The sequence below is a fragment of the Rosa chinensis genome, chromosome 4 (genome assembly GCF_002994745.2).
Source record: "Rosa chinensis cultivar Old Blush chromosome 4, RchiOBHm-V2, whole genome shotgun sequence".
NCBI classification, from domain to species: Eukaryota; Viridiplantae; Streptophyta; class Magnoliopsida; order Rosales; family Rosaceae; genus Rosa; species Rosa chinensis.
Genome location: NC_037091.1, coordinates 18,407,764 through 18,423,728, shown reverse-complemented (window position 1 = coordinate 18,423,728; position 15,965 = coordinate 18,407,764). Strand labels below are relative to the sequence as shown.

General features: G+C 39.2%; 1 protein-coding gene across 2 annotated transcripts; it reads right to left on the bottom strand.

Annotated features, from left to right (window-relative positions):
• Positions 1–8,571: 8,571 nt before the first annotated feature.
• Positions 8,572–9,943, bottom strand: LOC112200068 (pre-mRNA-processing protein 40A). 2 transcript variants are annotated; one of them, XM_040517815.1, is made up of 4 exons: positions 9,836–9,943; positions 9,381–9,497; positions 9,169–9,233; positions 8,572–8,871 (listed from the first exon to the last, which is right to left on the bottom strand). In XM_040517815.1, the coding sequence occupies exons 2-4, from the start codon at positions 9,477–9,479 to the stop codon at positions 8,730–8,732; spliced, it is 306 nt and encodes a 101-aa protein (XP_040373749.1). In that variant the 5' UTR covers positions 9,480–9,497; positions 9,836–9,943; the 3' UTR covers positions 8,572–8,729. The 2 variants fall into 2 exon arrangements, with proteins under 2 accessions (XP_040373749.1, XP_040373750.1); XM_040517816.1 differs by having other exon boundaries at positions 9,390–9,497.
• Between the last annotated feature and the right edge of the window lie 6,022 nt (positions 9,944–15,965).

Genomic DNA, 15,965 nt, shown 5'->3' with positions numbered 1-15,965 from the left:
CCCCCCGGTTAACCAGTAATTAATCATTTTTTCCCTAGTCCTAAACTTCTTCATAATTCATATAACTCTCTTGAATTTTAGGAACCTTAACGTTGTTGAAGCAAAAGCATAAGTACGTTCATGATATATAAGTAATAGGTGCACCCACGGGTTTAGACGTTAAAGTAAAAGCATAAGTACGTTCATGACATGTACGTAATACGTTCACCCACGGTTTTAGACCAATGGGGCCCTAGTGCAAGAACGCTGGTATAAGAAATTAAGAATCGAGCCTAATTTTGTTTCTATCCACTTCAGCCGTGCTAAGTACGTTGTTGAAAGGTATTGGTTTCTACAGGATCGAAGTCTATCCTTCTTTGTCTGATCACCATTACTAGCTAGGTCACTGTCGAAAGTTCAAGTTTCAGTGAAACAGTTTAAGCAGATATTACTAGACTTGTTAGTCCACAGCAGTCATGTGGTACTCTTGTATATTCGGAAGTAACATAATATAGGTCAATTTGGTTTTAACAAGTAGGTATGGAATCTGGGTAGGAAAATGTAACCATGTGTGATTCGCTACCTTTGTACACGAAATGTAAAGATGAGGTACGAGCTACAAAAGATGAACTGCAGGCTGAGCTATTGAAGCTACAAATCGAATAAAAACCTTGAAAATTCTTATGGCTGATCGAGTTTTTTTTTTTTAGCTCTAGATGAAGAGGAAGAAAATATGAAATTCATCATGCAACTTAATTATTTATTAGTCATACGACTATCATTTTGAGAATTGTTGAAACGTTATAGTTAAAACTTAAATTTAGTCATTATATTTTTCTGTATTTTGAGAATTGTTGAAACGTTATAGTTAAAACTTAAATTTAGTCATTATATTTTTCTGTATTGATGAGTCATGGCCTTTGTAGTTTACTTTGGGATTTTTTATTTTTTATTTTTATTTTTTATTTTTTTTGGGACCAAATGAAGAATTTTCATTTATAATACTTTGGTGATTAGAACAAGTGAAAAAGAGTACCACCAACACTACATCAAGATTCACAAAAGTAAGTATTGGCAAGCGAAGGTGGTTCGGCTTCCTTCCAAAATCTCATTCCGTCTACATTGTCTAGCTACAGTGTGCAGCCTGGTTACTGGCTCAAGGGACTTTCCTGCAATGAATAGCTTCGAACTCTTCTGAACAAAAATAAAATAAAATAAAAATGAAACGCTGTCTTCAGACATTTAATTTCATCAAAATTGGCTCCATCAATACTCAAGTCCAAATTTGAACTATATCAAGCCATGATTGCAACTGCTGGATCATTTTCCAGTTCTACTTTTTTAAACCCTTCCTGTAGACAGAATCTCATTCCATGAAGAATAGCTAGTGCTTCCAATATGTGAGCTGGTAAGTTTCCGGGAAAAGATTGGATACCAGCCACCACCTTTAAGACATCCTTTTCTGCTTGTACAACCATTCTAATACCATGGATTCCTTTCTTCGAGTCACAGGCCGCGTCAGCATTAATCTTCAGATTAGGAGCCACTGGGGGAGTCCACTTCACACCAGGGGGGCAGACATATATATATATATATATATATATATATATATATATATATATAGACACACACGGAGCCGTTCCAAATAGGACGTCCGCACTTTCGCTAAAGTGCGGACGACAACGCTGCAGCTTGGCTCGGAGCGCGACCGAGCGGCTGGGGTTGCCGGAAGGACGGCTGGGGTTGCCGGAAGGACGCCAGGGGTCGCGCGGAGAGTTCTGCAATCGGTGGAGTCGCCGGCAACGTCGTTGCAGCGCTGCCCAGAAATCCTGCAGTTGCAGGTCGGGTTGTTGCCCAGAACTTGCAACCCCGACCTCCTCTGACCTCGAACGCTGCCCAGAACCGTCCGAGATGCCTCCGGCCTCCCTCCTACAAGCCGCGTGCCATCGTCGCCACCTGGATCGCCTCCGTTGCGTCGCCATCCGCACTTTAACAAAGTGTAGACGTCCGCTTTGGAACGGGCCTATATATATTATATATATTTTTTCTTGATCGGAATAAACTTCATAGATAATCAAGAATACAATGAGAATGGGTACTATGATTTTCTAGCATCTCCCAACAAAGATTAAATGAAAACCCTGCCCACTAGACTTTTAAAGTCAAAGTCCATATTGATACACTGATGGAGCTAAAGAAGCTCCGACTCCAAACAAAGAAAATGCTGACTAATTTTCAAGACTTCCTTTGCTGTGCAAGTTTACTACAATCTCTCTTCACAAGGTAAGCGCCAACTACAAGAATTGGAGGACTTAACTAACTGCTTTACTTCATCAATAATATGACAATCTGAACTTAAATCAACACTGACATCATGCAGCGAATTGATAACTGTTAAAGCATCTCCCTCAACTTCCAAGTTATTAAAGCAAACCTGAGGCCATGCAGCAATGCCAAAGCTTCAATAGCTCTTGCGGAGAGATTTCCAACTTGGGGAACTGTCATGGCACCTTTCAAAATGCCTTGACAATCCCTGAACACAACACCTTTCAAAATGCCTTGACAATCCCTGAACACAACACCCAGACCACTCACCCATTCTTCGTATCACAAGCTCCGTCGAAGTTGAGGTTCAAGCTTCCCACATTTGGAGGCTGCCAGCCATGCTTACTGCCTTGTGCAGCAGGTCCTGATCCAGTCGCAGGCAGGTTGGGCAAGCTGCCTGCAGTGAGAAACTCAAGCTGCCATTCACCAGCAGTGTTCACCAATTCTGCCGGCCTACTTCAATACCCTTTGACCATGTCTATGCAAATTTCGTTTTCTCCACAACCAAGAAGCTAGAAAACCAAATGATTGCAAGTCCTCCCCAACTGAAATGATACAAACAGTGAAAGAAGATCAAAGAAGGAAGGTTCAGACCACACCTTGCACACCTCATTGAGAAAAGACCTCTTCCAAACTTGACGCGCACTTGAGCAGTCCTAAATGATGTGAATTATTGACTCCTGCTGCGCACCACACTGCCAACAAGTAGCTTCAGAGATGATTTTCCTCTTCAATAGGTTCTGAGCACAAGGGAGAAAATTGTTGGCTGCTCTCCATAAAAAAATCTTGATCTTATGTGGGACATTCATACCCCAAACCTTCTTCCAAATTTCAACAACTTTGCATTGGCTGCTAGAACTGGCAGTAGATGATGTCTTCCTTTCTTGTAAATCCCTTGCAACCCAATACCCGAATTTCACATTAACCACCCCATTTTTTGTGTAGTGCCAAATAATTAATTTTGCCAGATATGGTCCTCAACCCCAAAGGCATGCTAATTAAAATTCATCTCAGTCTCATGAGGAAGAAACAAAGATTTCTTTAATGGCACATTCCATGCTCCAGAATCAGTAAACAAGTAATCCACTTTCCAATATGCCGGAACATTCAAAGATGATACAACTTTAAATGTAGTTGGGCAAGGCATCCACCGATCAGACTTGACACATACTCTGCTACCATTTCCAATCCGCCATCTTGTACCCCCATCAATAACCTGCTTACCGCATAACAATCCCCTCCAAATTGCAGAAGCTGTAGTCCCTATGGTAGCATTCAGAAAACAGGTTTGTGGAAAATATTTTGCTTGCAACAACTTACTAACTAACGAAGTTCTGCCCCAAAAATTGATTTATTAAATCATATGTCCAGAATTATATAATCGTAAAATTCATATTAGTTTATGAGTCCTTTAATTTTTATTTTTATATCAAAAGTTTATGAGGCTTGACGAGAGAAAAAAAAAACAATAGATAATAAGAAGAAAAACAAATCAAAATGCAGTTTTTGGCTGATTGGATATAATTAAGGTCTTGGATCAAGTATGTCAAGCTCCTCTGATGTTTTATACAGCTCAAAATACAAGAGAGATTAAGCTCAACGGTCGTGATATATCTACTTGTTCACCATGTTAGATTAGGGCTGTCAATTCAGACACGACCCGCCAACACGACTCGAAACCTGCACGAAATAAAGCGGGTTGAACCCGCACAATTAAAAAGCGGGTCAGCGGCGGGTCAACCCATCATGACCCATTTAATAAACGGGTCGGTCACAGGTCAACCCGCTAACACGAAATGAACCCATATAACCTGTTTATTAAATGAGTTCGGTTATATTATATATATAACCAGCATAAACGACCCATTTAAAAAAATAATAATATATGCATATAAATGTTGAATAAGTCTTTTTCTCACTTTAAGCTAGGGTTACTGTTAACACTATAAATTCTCTTGTTTGGGTCTTGTATCAACACACAAACCCTAACACTCACGGGTCATCTGCATCAAATTTTCTTCCATATTGATTCTCTGCAAACTGCAAAGGTATATTAGTATATAGCATATCCATCTGCTGCTCATCCAAGATAAGAGAAAAAATGCCAAACTCATTAGCATGTGACCATTTTTTCTTGGTAAGTGACGTTAATTACTTGTGCAGCGTTTCTTTACTCTTTTACTGTGACGAAGTAGATCTTCCTTTTAGTGTCCTAATTACGTTTTGTATGAGTTTGATGCTAGTTTAATCAACTGATTTTGATTTGCTTCCAATTGTAGGTGGTGATCACTTGCTTTTCTTTTTTCATAAAGTGAAGAAGACTTTGGAAGTTAGGATTTGATCGATGCTCTACATTCAATTTTAAACTTCAAATTTAATTATGGATTAATGGATTATGCTATATTTTTTCTTGTAATATTAGAAGCTCAGAGTATTTGATTCACGACCTATTTATTAAACAGGTTGGGTTTGAGTTTAAATTTTTGACACGATTATTAAATGGGTTGGGTTTGGATTTGTCTCCCATAACACGACAAATACCTTGACCCGACACGAACCCAACCTGACACGATCCATTGACAGCCCTATGTTAGATGGCCCAGATTAGAATAAAGTAATCGTTCACATCCAAACCTAATTGGCAATAGATGAAGTGGCTCAAATCCTTATAAACTCATAAGCAATGTCTAATTTTTCCCATGTGGGATTATACTCTCAACACATGGTTGTTCTAGAAGCTGAGCAGGAGACTCTTGTTGCCAATCTATTTTAGTTGGTTGGCTGCATTGCTGACACGTACAAGTTCAAATTTCATTTTCTTCGGATAAACATCTATTGCATTACTTCAAAATTTAATCGATTACAGGATCTACACCTATTTCAATATATATGTGCTAGAGAGTAGAGACTATATATGAGGAAGGGATTATGTATATAAGAGAATCCATGGACAATATTGATGATGGCGGTGTGCGTATTGGTGCCACTATCGGTAATGTTGTTAGTCACGGTGATGCTTTTGGTCTTAGTGAAGCTTTCAGTGTCAGTGTCGTACTAGTGATGGTGACGGTGACGGTGACGGTGACGGTGAGGAAGACGATGACGGTGTGGTCGAGACTAGTCCTACAAGCACTGAGGATTTGGAGAAATGACACTAGAACATGTGTTATTTTTCTTGAGGGGATTGGTGGCGGCGCCACTCGGTTGCCTTTCTTACACCTTTATCATGAAGCTTGAATTGATGAGTGGTTAAAGATCAATCACATTTGTCCCTTGTGCAGTTACCTAATGCCTTGCGGTGCAAATATTCTGTAAATTAAACTATAAGCACAAAAAGTCTATAGTGCTGCTCCTAAGGGTACAAATTGAACCGGTAGTTCTCTTGTTACTTAATCAACGATGCATATCCCTTTATTAAGTGCATATGATTGCTTCTACTAGATTGTACAACCACAGTTACCTTATGATACTTTTATGATTGTGAATGTAATTTAAGAAATGCCCTAGACTCCCTGTAACTACAATGATTTTCTACTAACTAAAAAGTATGTACACTAATTAATAATCTAATATTTATTGAGAGTACAGAGCAAATTTCACTCTGTTAAGAAAATGGCTCTACAATTTCTTTCCACATTTTTGCTAGATGAATCCGAATGTTGAAGCTTTAGAAAGACATGCATGCATATGATATATGATAGTGTTTTCCCTCTTGCATCTGTTTTTCCCAATATTTATTTCTTCACTATTAGATATGCCGATTTGGCATCGTAAACCAAAGCCTTGATTTTGAGAACATGTAGTAGAGACTCTAGTTTCGGTGGTCTTTTCGATTAAATTTTCCAGAAATACAGTACGATTATTATGCAAAAGATGCTGTCTAATGGCAACTCTTATTACTGCCACACCCCCGTGTATAAACATCTACACAAAGTAAATTGGAAAGCAAAATGAGTAAACACAAGTATCAGATCAACAAAATTTGTCTCTGATCGTGATGATCCAATTGAACGTGCACCTATTCTTATAAGAAAATTTTCTTATAAGAATAGGTGTAAATTTTAAAATTTTATCGAACGCTTCTATGCATGATTCACTGTGCCTCTTTGAACAACATCACAATCAGTAATGGAAAAATAAAAAGAAAAAAGAAAAAAGAAAAATTAAGGTCCATAATCAGTAATGGAAAAATTAAAATTAAAATTTAGGTCCATAAGGAAAAAGCAGCTCCTTCTTTTATTTGGAAAAGGAGCCTATTTTCCTTGTCAGTTTAGGCGTAGGAATCTATGTTAGGGTTGTGGAAACCATAGTATAGCTTCAATCCAAACCATCAACATATCGTTGGTTTAAGTAGATATAGATGTTGGTTGTAATTTAGGTCTTAGATCAAGTATGCCAAGCTCCTACGATTTTTATAGAGCCACTGAGATACGCAACGATTCTTATTATAGCCATATTGAATGGACAAAATTGCCGCAGCTGTTTCTAGAGATCCATGAAGAGATTCGGATTCAATTTTACCTTTACCGTTCATCCCAAATAGGATGCTTGGCCAACGATGGTAGTTATGTATATATTCCTGATGAACCAGAAGACCTCACAAGTACAAGAGACATTAAGCTCCAAGGTCCCGACCTATGTGTTCCCCATGCCATGCAATATTGGATGCCCCGGATCAGAATTTGTGAGCTCTTAAAGGCATGGCTGTTCCAGAAGCTGAGCAGCAGATTCTTGTTGCCAAAATATTTGAGATGGTTGTCTCTATTGCTATCATCTACAAGTTTAAAGTTCATATTCTTCAGATAATTAAACATTTATTGCATTACTTCAAAATTGCATCATTTAGAGGATCTAGACCAATTTCAATATATGTGTGCTAGAGAACGCGAGGAGGAGAATAGGTTTACAAGAGAATCCATGGAAACAGTTGATGATGGTGTTGGTGTCGGTGATGGTGAGGAGGACGAGGACAAGGATGACAACAACGACGATGTGATCGAGACTGGTCGTGCAAGTGAATCAGCTATTGAGGAGTGGGAGATAATGAGACATGATAGCTTGGAAGAAGAAACTAGAACATGTGTTATATGTCTTGAGGAGGTTGGTGACAAAACTACTCGGCTGCCTTGCTTGCACCTTTTTCATGAAGCTTGTATTGAAGAGTGGTTAAAGATCAAACATATGTGTCCCTTGTGCCGTTACCCAATACCTTGCGATGCAAACCAAGGTAGTTTGTGGTGGTTTTGCCTTTTAAGTTTCTTTCGACTTTTTTTCAGTTACCACCTGTATACTATATATTAAGATAATAGGCTTAACTTTTAAAATTTCTTCGAATATTGACATTAGACAAATTTAATAAGAATATTCATTTTATTTTAGTTTAAATTTTTATTTATCTACTTTTTTTCTTCTTCTTTTTTCTCATCAATCATCACATGCTGTCATTTAATTATTTATCAGTAAGATATGACTTGTCACATAACTAACCTAACTAACATTGTGGAGGATCAAATCTCACTGTCATCAGAGATGGATGCAGTGAGATTATGAAGGAAAAAAAAATAAAAAATGATGAAGCTTTCGCACAAGTATATACTGTGATCGATGGGTCATCTTTGCAGCAAAACATAAAAACTTTATTCAACACTTGAACAAACCTTTCAATCAGCTTGGTTTCCCCAATCTTTAAATGAAACCATGCCAGTACGAAAGTTTGAGAAAGAAACCAGAGAAACAGGCACCGAAAGAAAAGTCTTGAGATTGCATCAACTAAGTAATCCTAACATTTAACCACACAAAAACAAGAAGTGATCTGGGGAGCTCCAATATCTAAACAATATCCAGATTCTAAAACCCTATTAGGATACTTGACATGACACTGCGTGTCACAATCACGATCATTGCACACTACTAGAAAAAGGGCCTAAGGGGACTAATAATATGTGTGCCTTTTGATACCTATAGGGATAAATATGTGTCCCCATTGAGCTATAGAGACATATATCATATGTGTGCCTATTGCTTGTGTTCCTATTGCTAAATGGCACACATATCTCAAGCTCAAGTGTCCCCATATAATAATGTAGACCCCATGTATTCTTACTTCATCCAAATACATATTGAATGATATATACTTGTACTGTTTACGAATACAAAAACATATTCTAGTGGGTCCTTGTATACCACCTTTTACATGAATACGAATACCTATTATTTCAATTAGGGACAGATGTAACATCTGTGCCTATATATCTCCAACATGAGTATAGCAATACACAATCACATTTGTACATTCAACCAACTTTTCAAACATGAATCCAAATATTAAGTTTCCTACACAGATTTCATTCATTCAAGAGCAATATACAAAAGTGGTCATTGTTCTCCCAGACCATAATAATTACATGATTTAGTTCATCTTCACCCTAACCCAAGCTACTAATGTCATTCAGCTGAAATAGTACATTCTCTTCCTTCCGCTTTCTCTCTTTCTCGTTTGCTTGTTCTTTCAATTGCATTATGTGTTTATCGATTATCTCCTTGCAGGAGCTCTCTTCACCAATAGCACTGAACAAGAGTTGCAAAATAATCATGCAATAGACAGTTAGAAAAGAAAATAGGATTAAAAATATAAAGTGAGGTGTAAATATCTCAAGTGAATTGAATATGTTTGCTTTAGCAACTAGGATAACACTGAGAGAGCTATAGCAAACATATTCAATTCAATTGAGATATTTACACCTCACTTTATATTTTTAATCCTAGTTCCTTTAAAACTTCCTTCATTTTCCCTAAACCCTTGATAGCAATAACAACTATTTGGACTAAAAAAGAATCAAGGTTCAGGTTATTAAAAAATGGTACCTGTACTCTGAACTAACTTCATGAAGTGATTTACAGTCCTCCCATTTAGAAGATGGAGTTATCTCCTGTAACAAATAATGAATCAGATTGATGAATAAAGTTTGCCCTTCTCTTCACCTCCAAAAACAGGAGATACAGGAAAAATGGCAATAGTGCAGGAAAAAAAGAGTATGAAAAATATAACACAAAAAAATCTTATGTTGGCACACAACCTGCTGCACCTTGATAGAAGATAAGAGATGAAAGAAATCATCTGCAAGACGTTTACACCTTTTATCTTCTTTCTCCTCCTTTTCCTTCACGTGTTCCATTAGCTCCTCAAATACTAGCTGCAAGGCAGTAGAATATCAGAATAGAAATTGTGGCACATAGAAACAGTACAATGACCTAGCACAGAAACTCCAATAAAAAAAATAATAATAAAAAGAAAATATAACATATCCATAAGAATGGTATCTTATTAACATACTGCTTTCAACAGAATTTCTTTTTCCTTGCCATATGGCAAATGCCCTAGCGAAGCACTCAGTGTTCTCACCACTTGAATCCACAAAATATTTATCCACCCAGAAGCTTCCGGCAGGAGCTTCAATAAATATTCCAGGAATTAAACTACATTGGCTATATGCATCATTGTACCACATCAATTAACTAGATTGTTCAATACCTTTATAATATTCTACCATGTCATCCTGGAAAGTTCGAAGCAGGAATACCCCTCCTGTCCCGAACTGCTAAGGCTCCATGTTCCCGACACACGTTTTATATGCTAATTTAACCACACGAAAAGAATGAAAGAATACTTTTTCAAAGAAGTTCTTAATCATTTATCGCACACATACAACAGGCTACAAATGCAGATCTATTTGGATTAATAGGGCACTCTAATTGATCCTCCTCTTAATCTCTACAGTCCAAGAGCCATGAACCGAAAAAGAATCCAAACTAACAACATAACCAAGTTTGCTACAGACTTTACATATCAGCAATCCATACAAAAACCAAGTCTTTCTTGTCAAAGTAAATTAAGATAAATAGATTCCCAAAGTCTCATAGTAGACACCATCCTAAAATAGAACACAAAATCATACATACTACTATTTTTAGCAATCAGTAAAAGAACGAAACCCTTGCTCAACCTATCCATAACGATTTAGAATTCTCAACAGCTCAACCAACAAGAAAACATCAAAATCAAACACTCAAAACCAAAAAAAAAAAAAAAAAGGAAGCAAAGTTATGAACTTACCGCCATCTCTCCCTCTCCAACAGATTCAGAACAGCCCCAAAAAATGTCAAAGCCCAGTATTCAAGTCCTTTCACCAAACCCAGAAGCCGGAGCAGTAGAAGACAATTCTTCCGGGACTGGATCTAATTAAATGGAGGGTTGAGTGGGAAGAGGAAGAGAGCGAAGGCTTCCATCTTCTGACGGAGATGAAGCTCACCATCGCTGGAGCCGGAGAAGGCGAACTGGCCATCGAGATTGATAGATGCTAAGGATGGAGCAAGATCCCCTTTGCTATTAACATCCCCTCTCTACATCCTCGGTTTTTTCAATTATAATCGTATCTATTGAGAGAGGAGATATGAGCTTGAGGCAAGGCTAAGGCTGAGAGAGAGCATCGAGAGATGTAGGTTTGATTTAGAAAGGGGAGAGAGAATTATCTCACAAATACATATTTCAGTGCATATGTGGTATTTTTCATCAAATAGGGACACACTTCATCCGTCCCTTTTCAAAGAGGAGAGAGAATGTGGAGTTAAAAGTACATATTTGCAACGTATATGTGGTATTTTTATCAAATGGGGACTCTTCATTTGTCGCTTTTCTAACTAAAGGCACACATAACTTCCTATGTGCCTATTGCTCACTTAAAGGCACACATCTCTCATATGTCCCTATTTTATGTGTGCCCTTAGGCCCTTTTTCTGTAGAATATTCTGTAAATATTTACTTTCCTTGTAGATGTAGATTACGTTGCTCTGTATAATTGTAGGAGATGTTTTCCTATTAGGACTAGTCTCGTATCCCTTTATATACCTCCTATTTTGGAGATGAATATAATTACTTGAAGCATTCCAAACACAATTTCTACTTGGTATCAAAGCCAAGACCCGCATACCGAAAAACATCAAAACCATTGAAGCAAAACAATTTCCTTGAAACTGCCGCATCCTTGTACCAAAAGAGACAACAGCTGCTGCATACCTTTATTCAACATAGCAGACAAGGACTAGTGCCTAGCAGACGTAGACCCCACCTAAATTTTCTACCTCCTGCAGTTCTTTACTTTTATCACACCTTTTTTGTGATTAATTCACACCAAACCTACAAGCCTCCTGCACCTTACTGGGTCACTTGCAGATTCCCAATGGACGACCCCGCAACCCTTGCCCTCCACAACATGCCACCAATCATCAATCATTATCACACCACTGCTCAAGATAACTCCACGTTTCCAACTAGTGTTGCCTTGAATGAATCCAATTACACCATATGGGCACCTCTTATGAAGATGAGGATTGGAGCACGAGGAAAAGTAGGCTACCTCACTGGAGCCAAAGCTGCGCCAGAGGAGAATTCTCCTGAATTTGAAGTTTGGGCCACAGATAATGAAAAAGTGAAGAGTTGGCTCATTGATTCCATGGAGCCATCCCTCATGAATCGGTATATCCGACTCCCAACAGCCAAAGATGTTTGGGCAGCTGTTGAGAAGACCTTCTATGATGATTCTGATGAAACCAGGATTTTTGAATTAAACAAGAAGTGTTTTGGAGCGAAACAGAATGGCCGGACTCTTCCTACTTACTATAACGAATTGGTGGGAATGTTTCAGGAGATTGATCAGCGTATGGCCTCTCAAAATAACACGGTAGCTACAGTAGTTCAAGAAACTAATACCATGGCACGGATGCGAGTTCACATGTTTCTTAGTGGACTCGATTCAGAATATGATCAAGTTCGTGGTGAGATTCTGCGCAAAGACCCGAAATTCGACTTGGAGCAAAGTTATGCATATGTTCGGAAGGTGCATTCTGAGAGGCAGGCAATGGGGCATGTCTCTGAATCTTCTGTCATGGTTGTCCAACGCAGACATGGTCCTCCTCCAGGCTTCTCAACTCCACCACAACGCCGGCCTCTGGGTAAAACAAATCCATATTCAAATACCAAGTGTCCACTCTATGGAGAGTTGGGTCATAGCAAGCAACGGTGCTATGAAGTAATTGGCTACCCTAATTGGTGGGATTTCACCAATAAACCACGGAAGAATCTTGGAAAAGTTGTCGTGGCTACTACAGGGGAAGAGCGACCATCTAACGCCTCCGCTAATGTAGCACAGTCAGGTATGAAGGGTAAGGTATCTATGAATAGTTCTTGGATAATTGATACAGGTGCATCTGACCATATGACTAATGATCCTAGCCTCTTGAAAAAATTGAAACCCTCTTCTCAAAATATTGTTTCTACTGCCGATGGTACTCCAACTCTGGTAACCGGAGAAGGATCTATTGTCCTGTCTGACACATTAACCCTTGATTCTGTGTTGGTTGTTCCTTCATTGGCATATAATCTCTTATCTGTTGGCCAAATTATTCTAGCACTAGCATGTATTGTGACTTTTTATCCCTCTTTCTGTGTGTTTCAGGACATTCTGACTCGGCGGATTCTTGGTTATGGTGTTAGAAGGGGGAAACTCTACTACTTGGATCTGACAGACAGTGGAGAGCAACAGTTGTTAGGACAAGTGAATCAGGTCAATGGAGTTGAGACTGCTAAAGAAATAGTGTGGCTGTGGCATCGTCGTTTGGGTCATCTATCTTTTAGTTATCTTAAGAAATTGCAACCTCATTTGTTTTCGGTTGTCAGTGATTCAGAGTTTCGTTGTGATGTATGTGAACTGGCTAAGAGCCATCGAATTTCCTATTTACCTAGTTTTAATAAAAGTCCTATTCTGTTTATGAAAATTCATTCTGATGTCTGGGGTCCTGCCAAGATTCCTTCTCTCTCTAGAGCTCGATATTATGTCACTTTTATTGATGATTGTACTCGTATGACTTGGGTGTCCCTTTTGAAGAGCAAGAGTGATGTGTGTTCCATGTTCAAAGACTTTCACAAGATGGTATCTACACAGTACCAACAGGCTATTTGAGTCTTCCAATCTGACAATGGCGGAGAGTATGTTAATGGCCCTATGCAGGTGTTAATGCAATCTCATGGCATTCGACATCAGACTTCGAATTCCTATACTCCTCAACAGAATGGATTGGCAGAAAGAAAGAATCGGCAGTTGCTTGAAGTCGTCCGTGCTTCTTTGTTTGGCATGCATGTACCTCGTGAATATTGGGGAGAAGCTGTGAAGTCCGCTGCATACCTCATTAATCGTACTCCTTCTCGGGTAATTGAATTTCAAAACCCTCATCAACAACTTCAGAAACTTCTTTCACTTCCGTCGTTACCTAACCTGGAGCCTCGTGTGTTTGGATGCGTAGTCTATGTTCATATTCCCAAGCCTCAACGCAGCAAGCTTGATCCCCGTGCTCGTAAGTGTATATTTGTTGGTTATGCTGAATTTCAGAAGGGTTATCGGTGTTATGATCCTTTAACTGGAACTATACATATCTCTCTTGATGTTGTGTTTCGTGAATCCGAGCCTTATTTTTCAGGGGGAGATTCCGAGTCTTCCCTTCAGGGGGAGAGAGGCTGTGAAGGAAATTCTCACGATTTATTTGCATTTGAAGAGTTTGAAGAATTAAAAGCTTTGGAATCAAGGTTTGGAGTTGGGAATTTTCCAATATCTCCACCATCGACTAAAACCGGAATAGGGGCAGTGAACGAAGATGAATCAGGGGATGCTATCGAAATAGGGGGAGTAGGAAACAGAAAAGAAGATGAACAAGGTGATGGTGAGTCAATGAATGGTACTTGCGCAATAGAGACAATAAGTGATGGTGGATCAATGCATGGTGATGTCGTGGGGACCTCCACCTGCGAAACAGAAACTATAAAAGGAGCTGAGAATGGTGGGAACAGAAAAGAAGCCCACGTGGGGTCCTCAAATGGGACAGAAAAGGCTGAGAATGGTGGGAACGGAAAAGAAGCCCACGTGAGGTCCTCCAATGGGACAGAAAAGGTTGCCGTGCACCCTACCTGCAAGACTAGTAAAGAAGCTGCCAACAGAAATTTTAATCCCAGCAATGGACTATTGGGTAGACCAACGGGACCCACCACTTGCGAGAAAAGCAAAAAGGACGCCAACCGACACCATGTCACATGTGATCCCCAAAGTGAAGCCACTGCGCGGCAGAAAGTTGGCACGCGCCTTGAGGGTGACAATGATGCTTCAATGCGTCCTCATCTACCAGAGTTTTTCCCCTTCTCTACATCGTCAACTGAAGAATCTGCTGCGAATGTCCCTCCTCAGGTACCTTTAATTTCTAATGAATCATCTGGGATTGATAATATTGAGCCTAGGAAATCACAGAGGGTTACCAAGGGTATTCCTAAGAAACAATATGAGCCAGACATCAAAACTAAAGCTAAGTATCCTATAGCTAATTACATGTCTAACCATAGATTGTCTGGGTCACATGCACTTGTTGTTGATCAATTATCCACTGTATCTATTCCCAGTAGTGTACAGGATGCTTTGGCAGATCCTAAGTAGACTCAAGCGATGATTGAAGAATTAGAGGCCTTGTAGAAAAACTTGACTTGGGATTTTGTGACTATGCCTGCTGGAAAAAAAACTGTTGGATGTCGATGGGTGTTTACTGTAAAACTTAAAGCGGATGGGAGTATTGACAGGTACAAAGCAAGGTTAGTTGCCAAAGGATACACCCAGCGCTATGGAATTGATTATGAAGAGACATTTGCCCCTGTGGCGAAGATCAATACAGTTCGGATATTGATTTCACTTGTAGCAACTAAAGATTGGCCTCTACATCAATTTGACGTGAAGAATGCTTTCCTTAATGGAAACTTGGAGGAAGAAGTGTATATGGACATGCCGCCAGGAGTCAAAAATATACCTTGCGATACTAGCAAGGTTTGTAAGTTGAAGAAGTCTCTATATGGTTTGAAGCAGTCTCCTAGAGCGTGGTTTGGAAGGTTCTCCAAGTCTATGAGGGCATTCGGATATAGACAAAGCAACTCTGATTATACCTTGTTCATCAAGCGTAGTCAGGGTAAGATTACCGCACTGATAGTATATGTTGATGATATGATTGTCACAGGAGATGACCCAAAAGAGATGGAGGCTCTACATGAGTATCTGTCTAATGAGTTTGAGATGAAGGACCTTGGGCAATTGAAGTACTTTCTTGGAATTGAAGTTGCAAGGTCTAAGAAGGGGATTTCTTTGTCCCAACGTAAGTATGTACTTGACTTGTTAATTGAGACTGGAATGCTTGACTGCAACCCCATTGAGACACCGATCGAGATGAATCACAACCTCACCATCTATCCGGATCAGGTTCCAACTGATAAAGGAAGGTACCAACATCTAGTAGGGAGACTTATTTATCTTTCTCATACTAGGCCTGATATTGCTTATGCTGTGAGTGTGGTCAGTCAATTTATGCATTGTCCTAGTGAGGAGCATATGGATGCAGTGTATCATATTTTGAGATATCTTAAAATGGCACCTGGAAGGGGTTTGTTGTTTGAAAAAAAGGATGAGATGAAGGTTGTGGGGTATACAGATGCAGATTGGGTTGGTGATAAGACGGACAGACGGTCCACATCTGGGTATTTTACATTTGTTGGAGGGAACCTTGTGACTTGGCGTAGCAAGAAA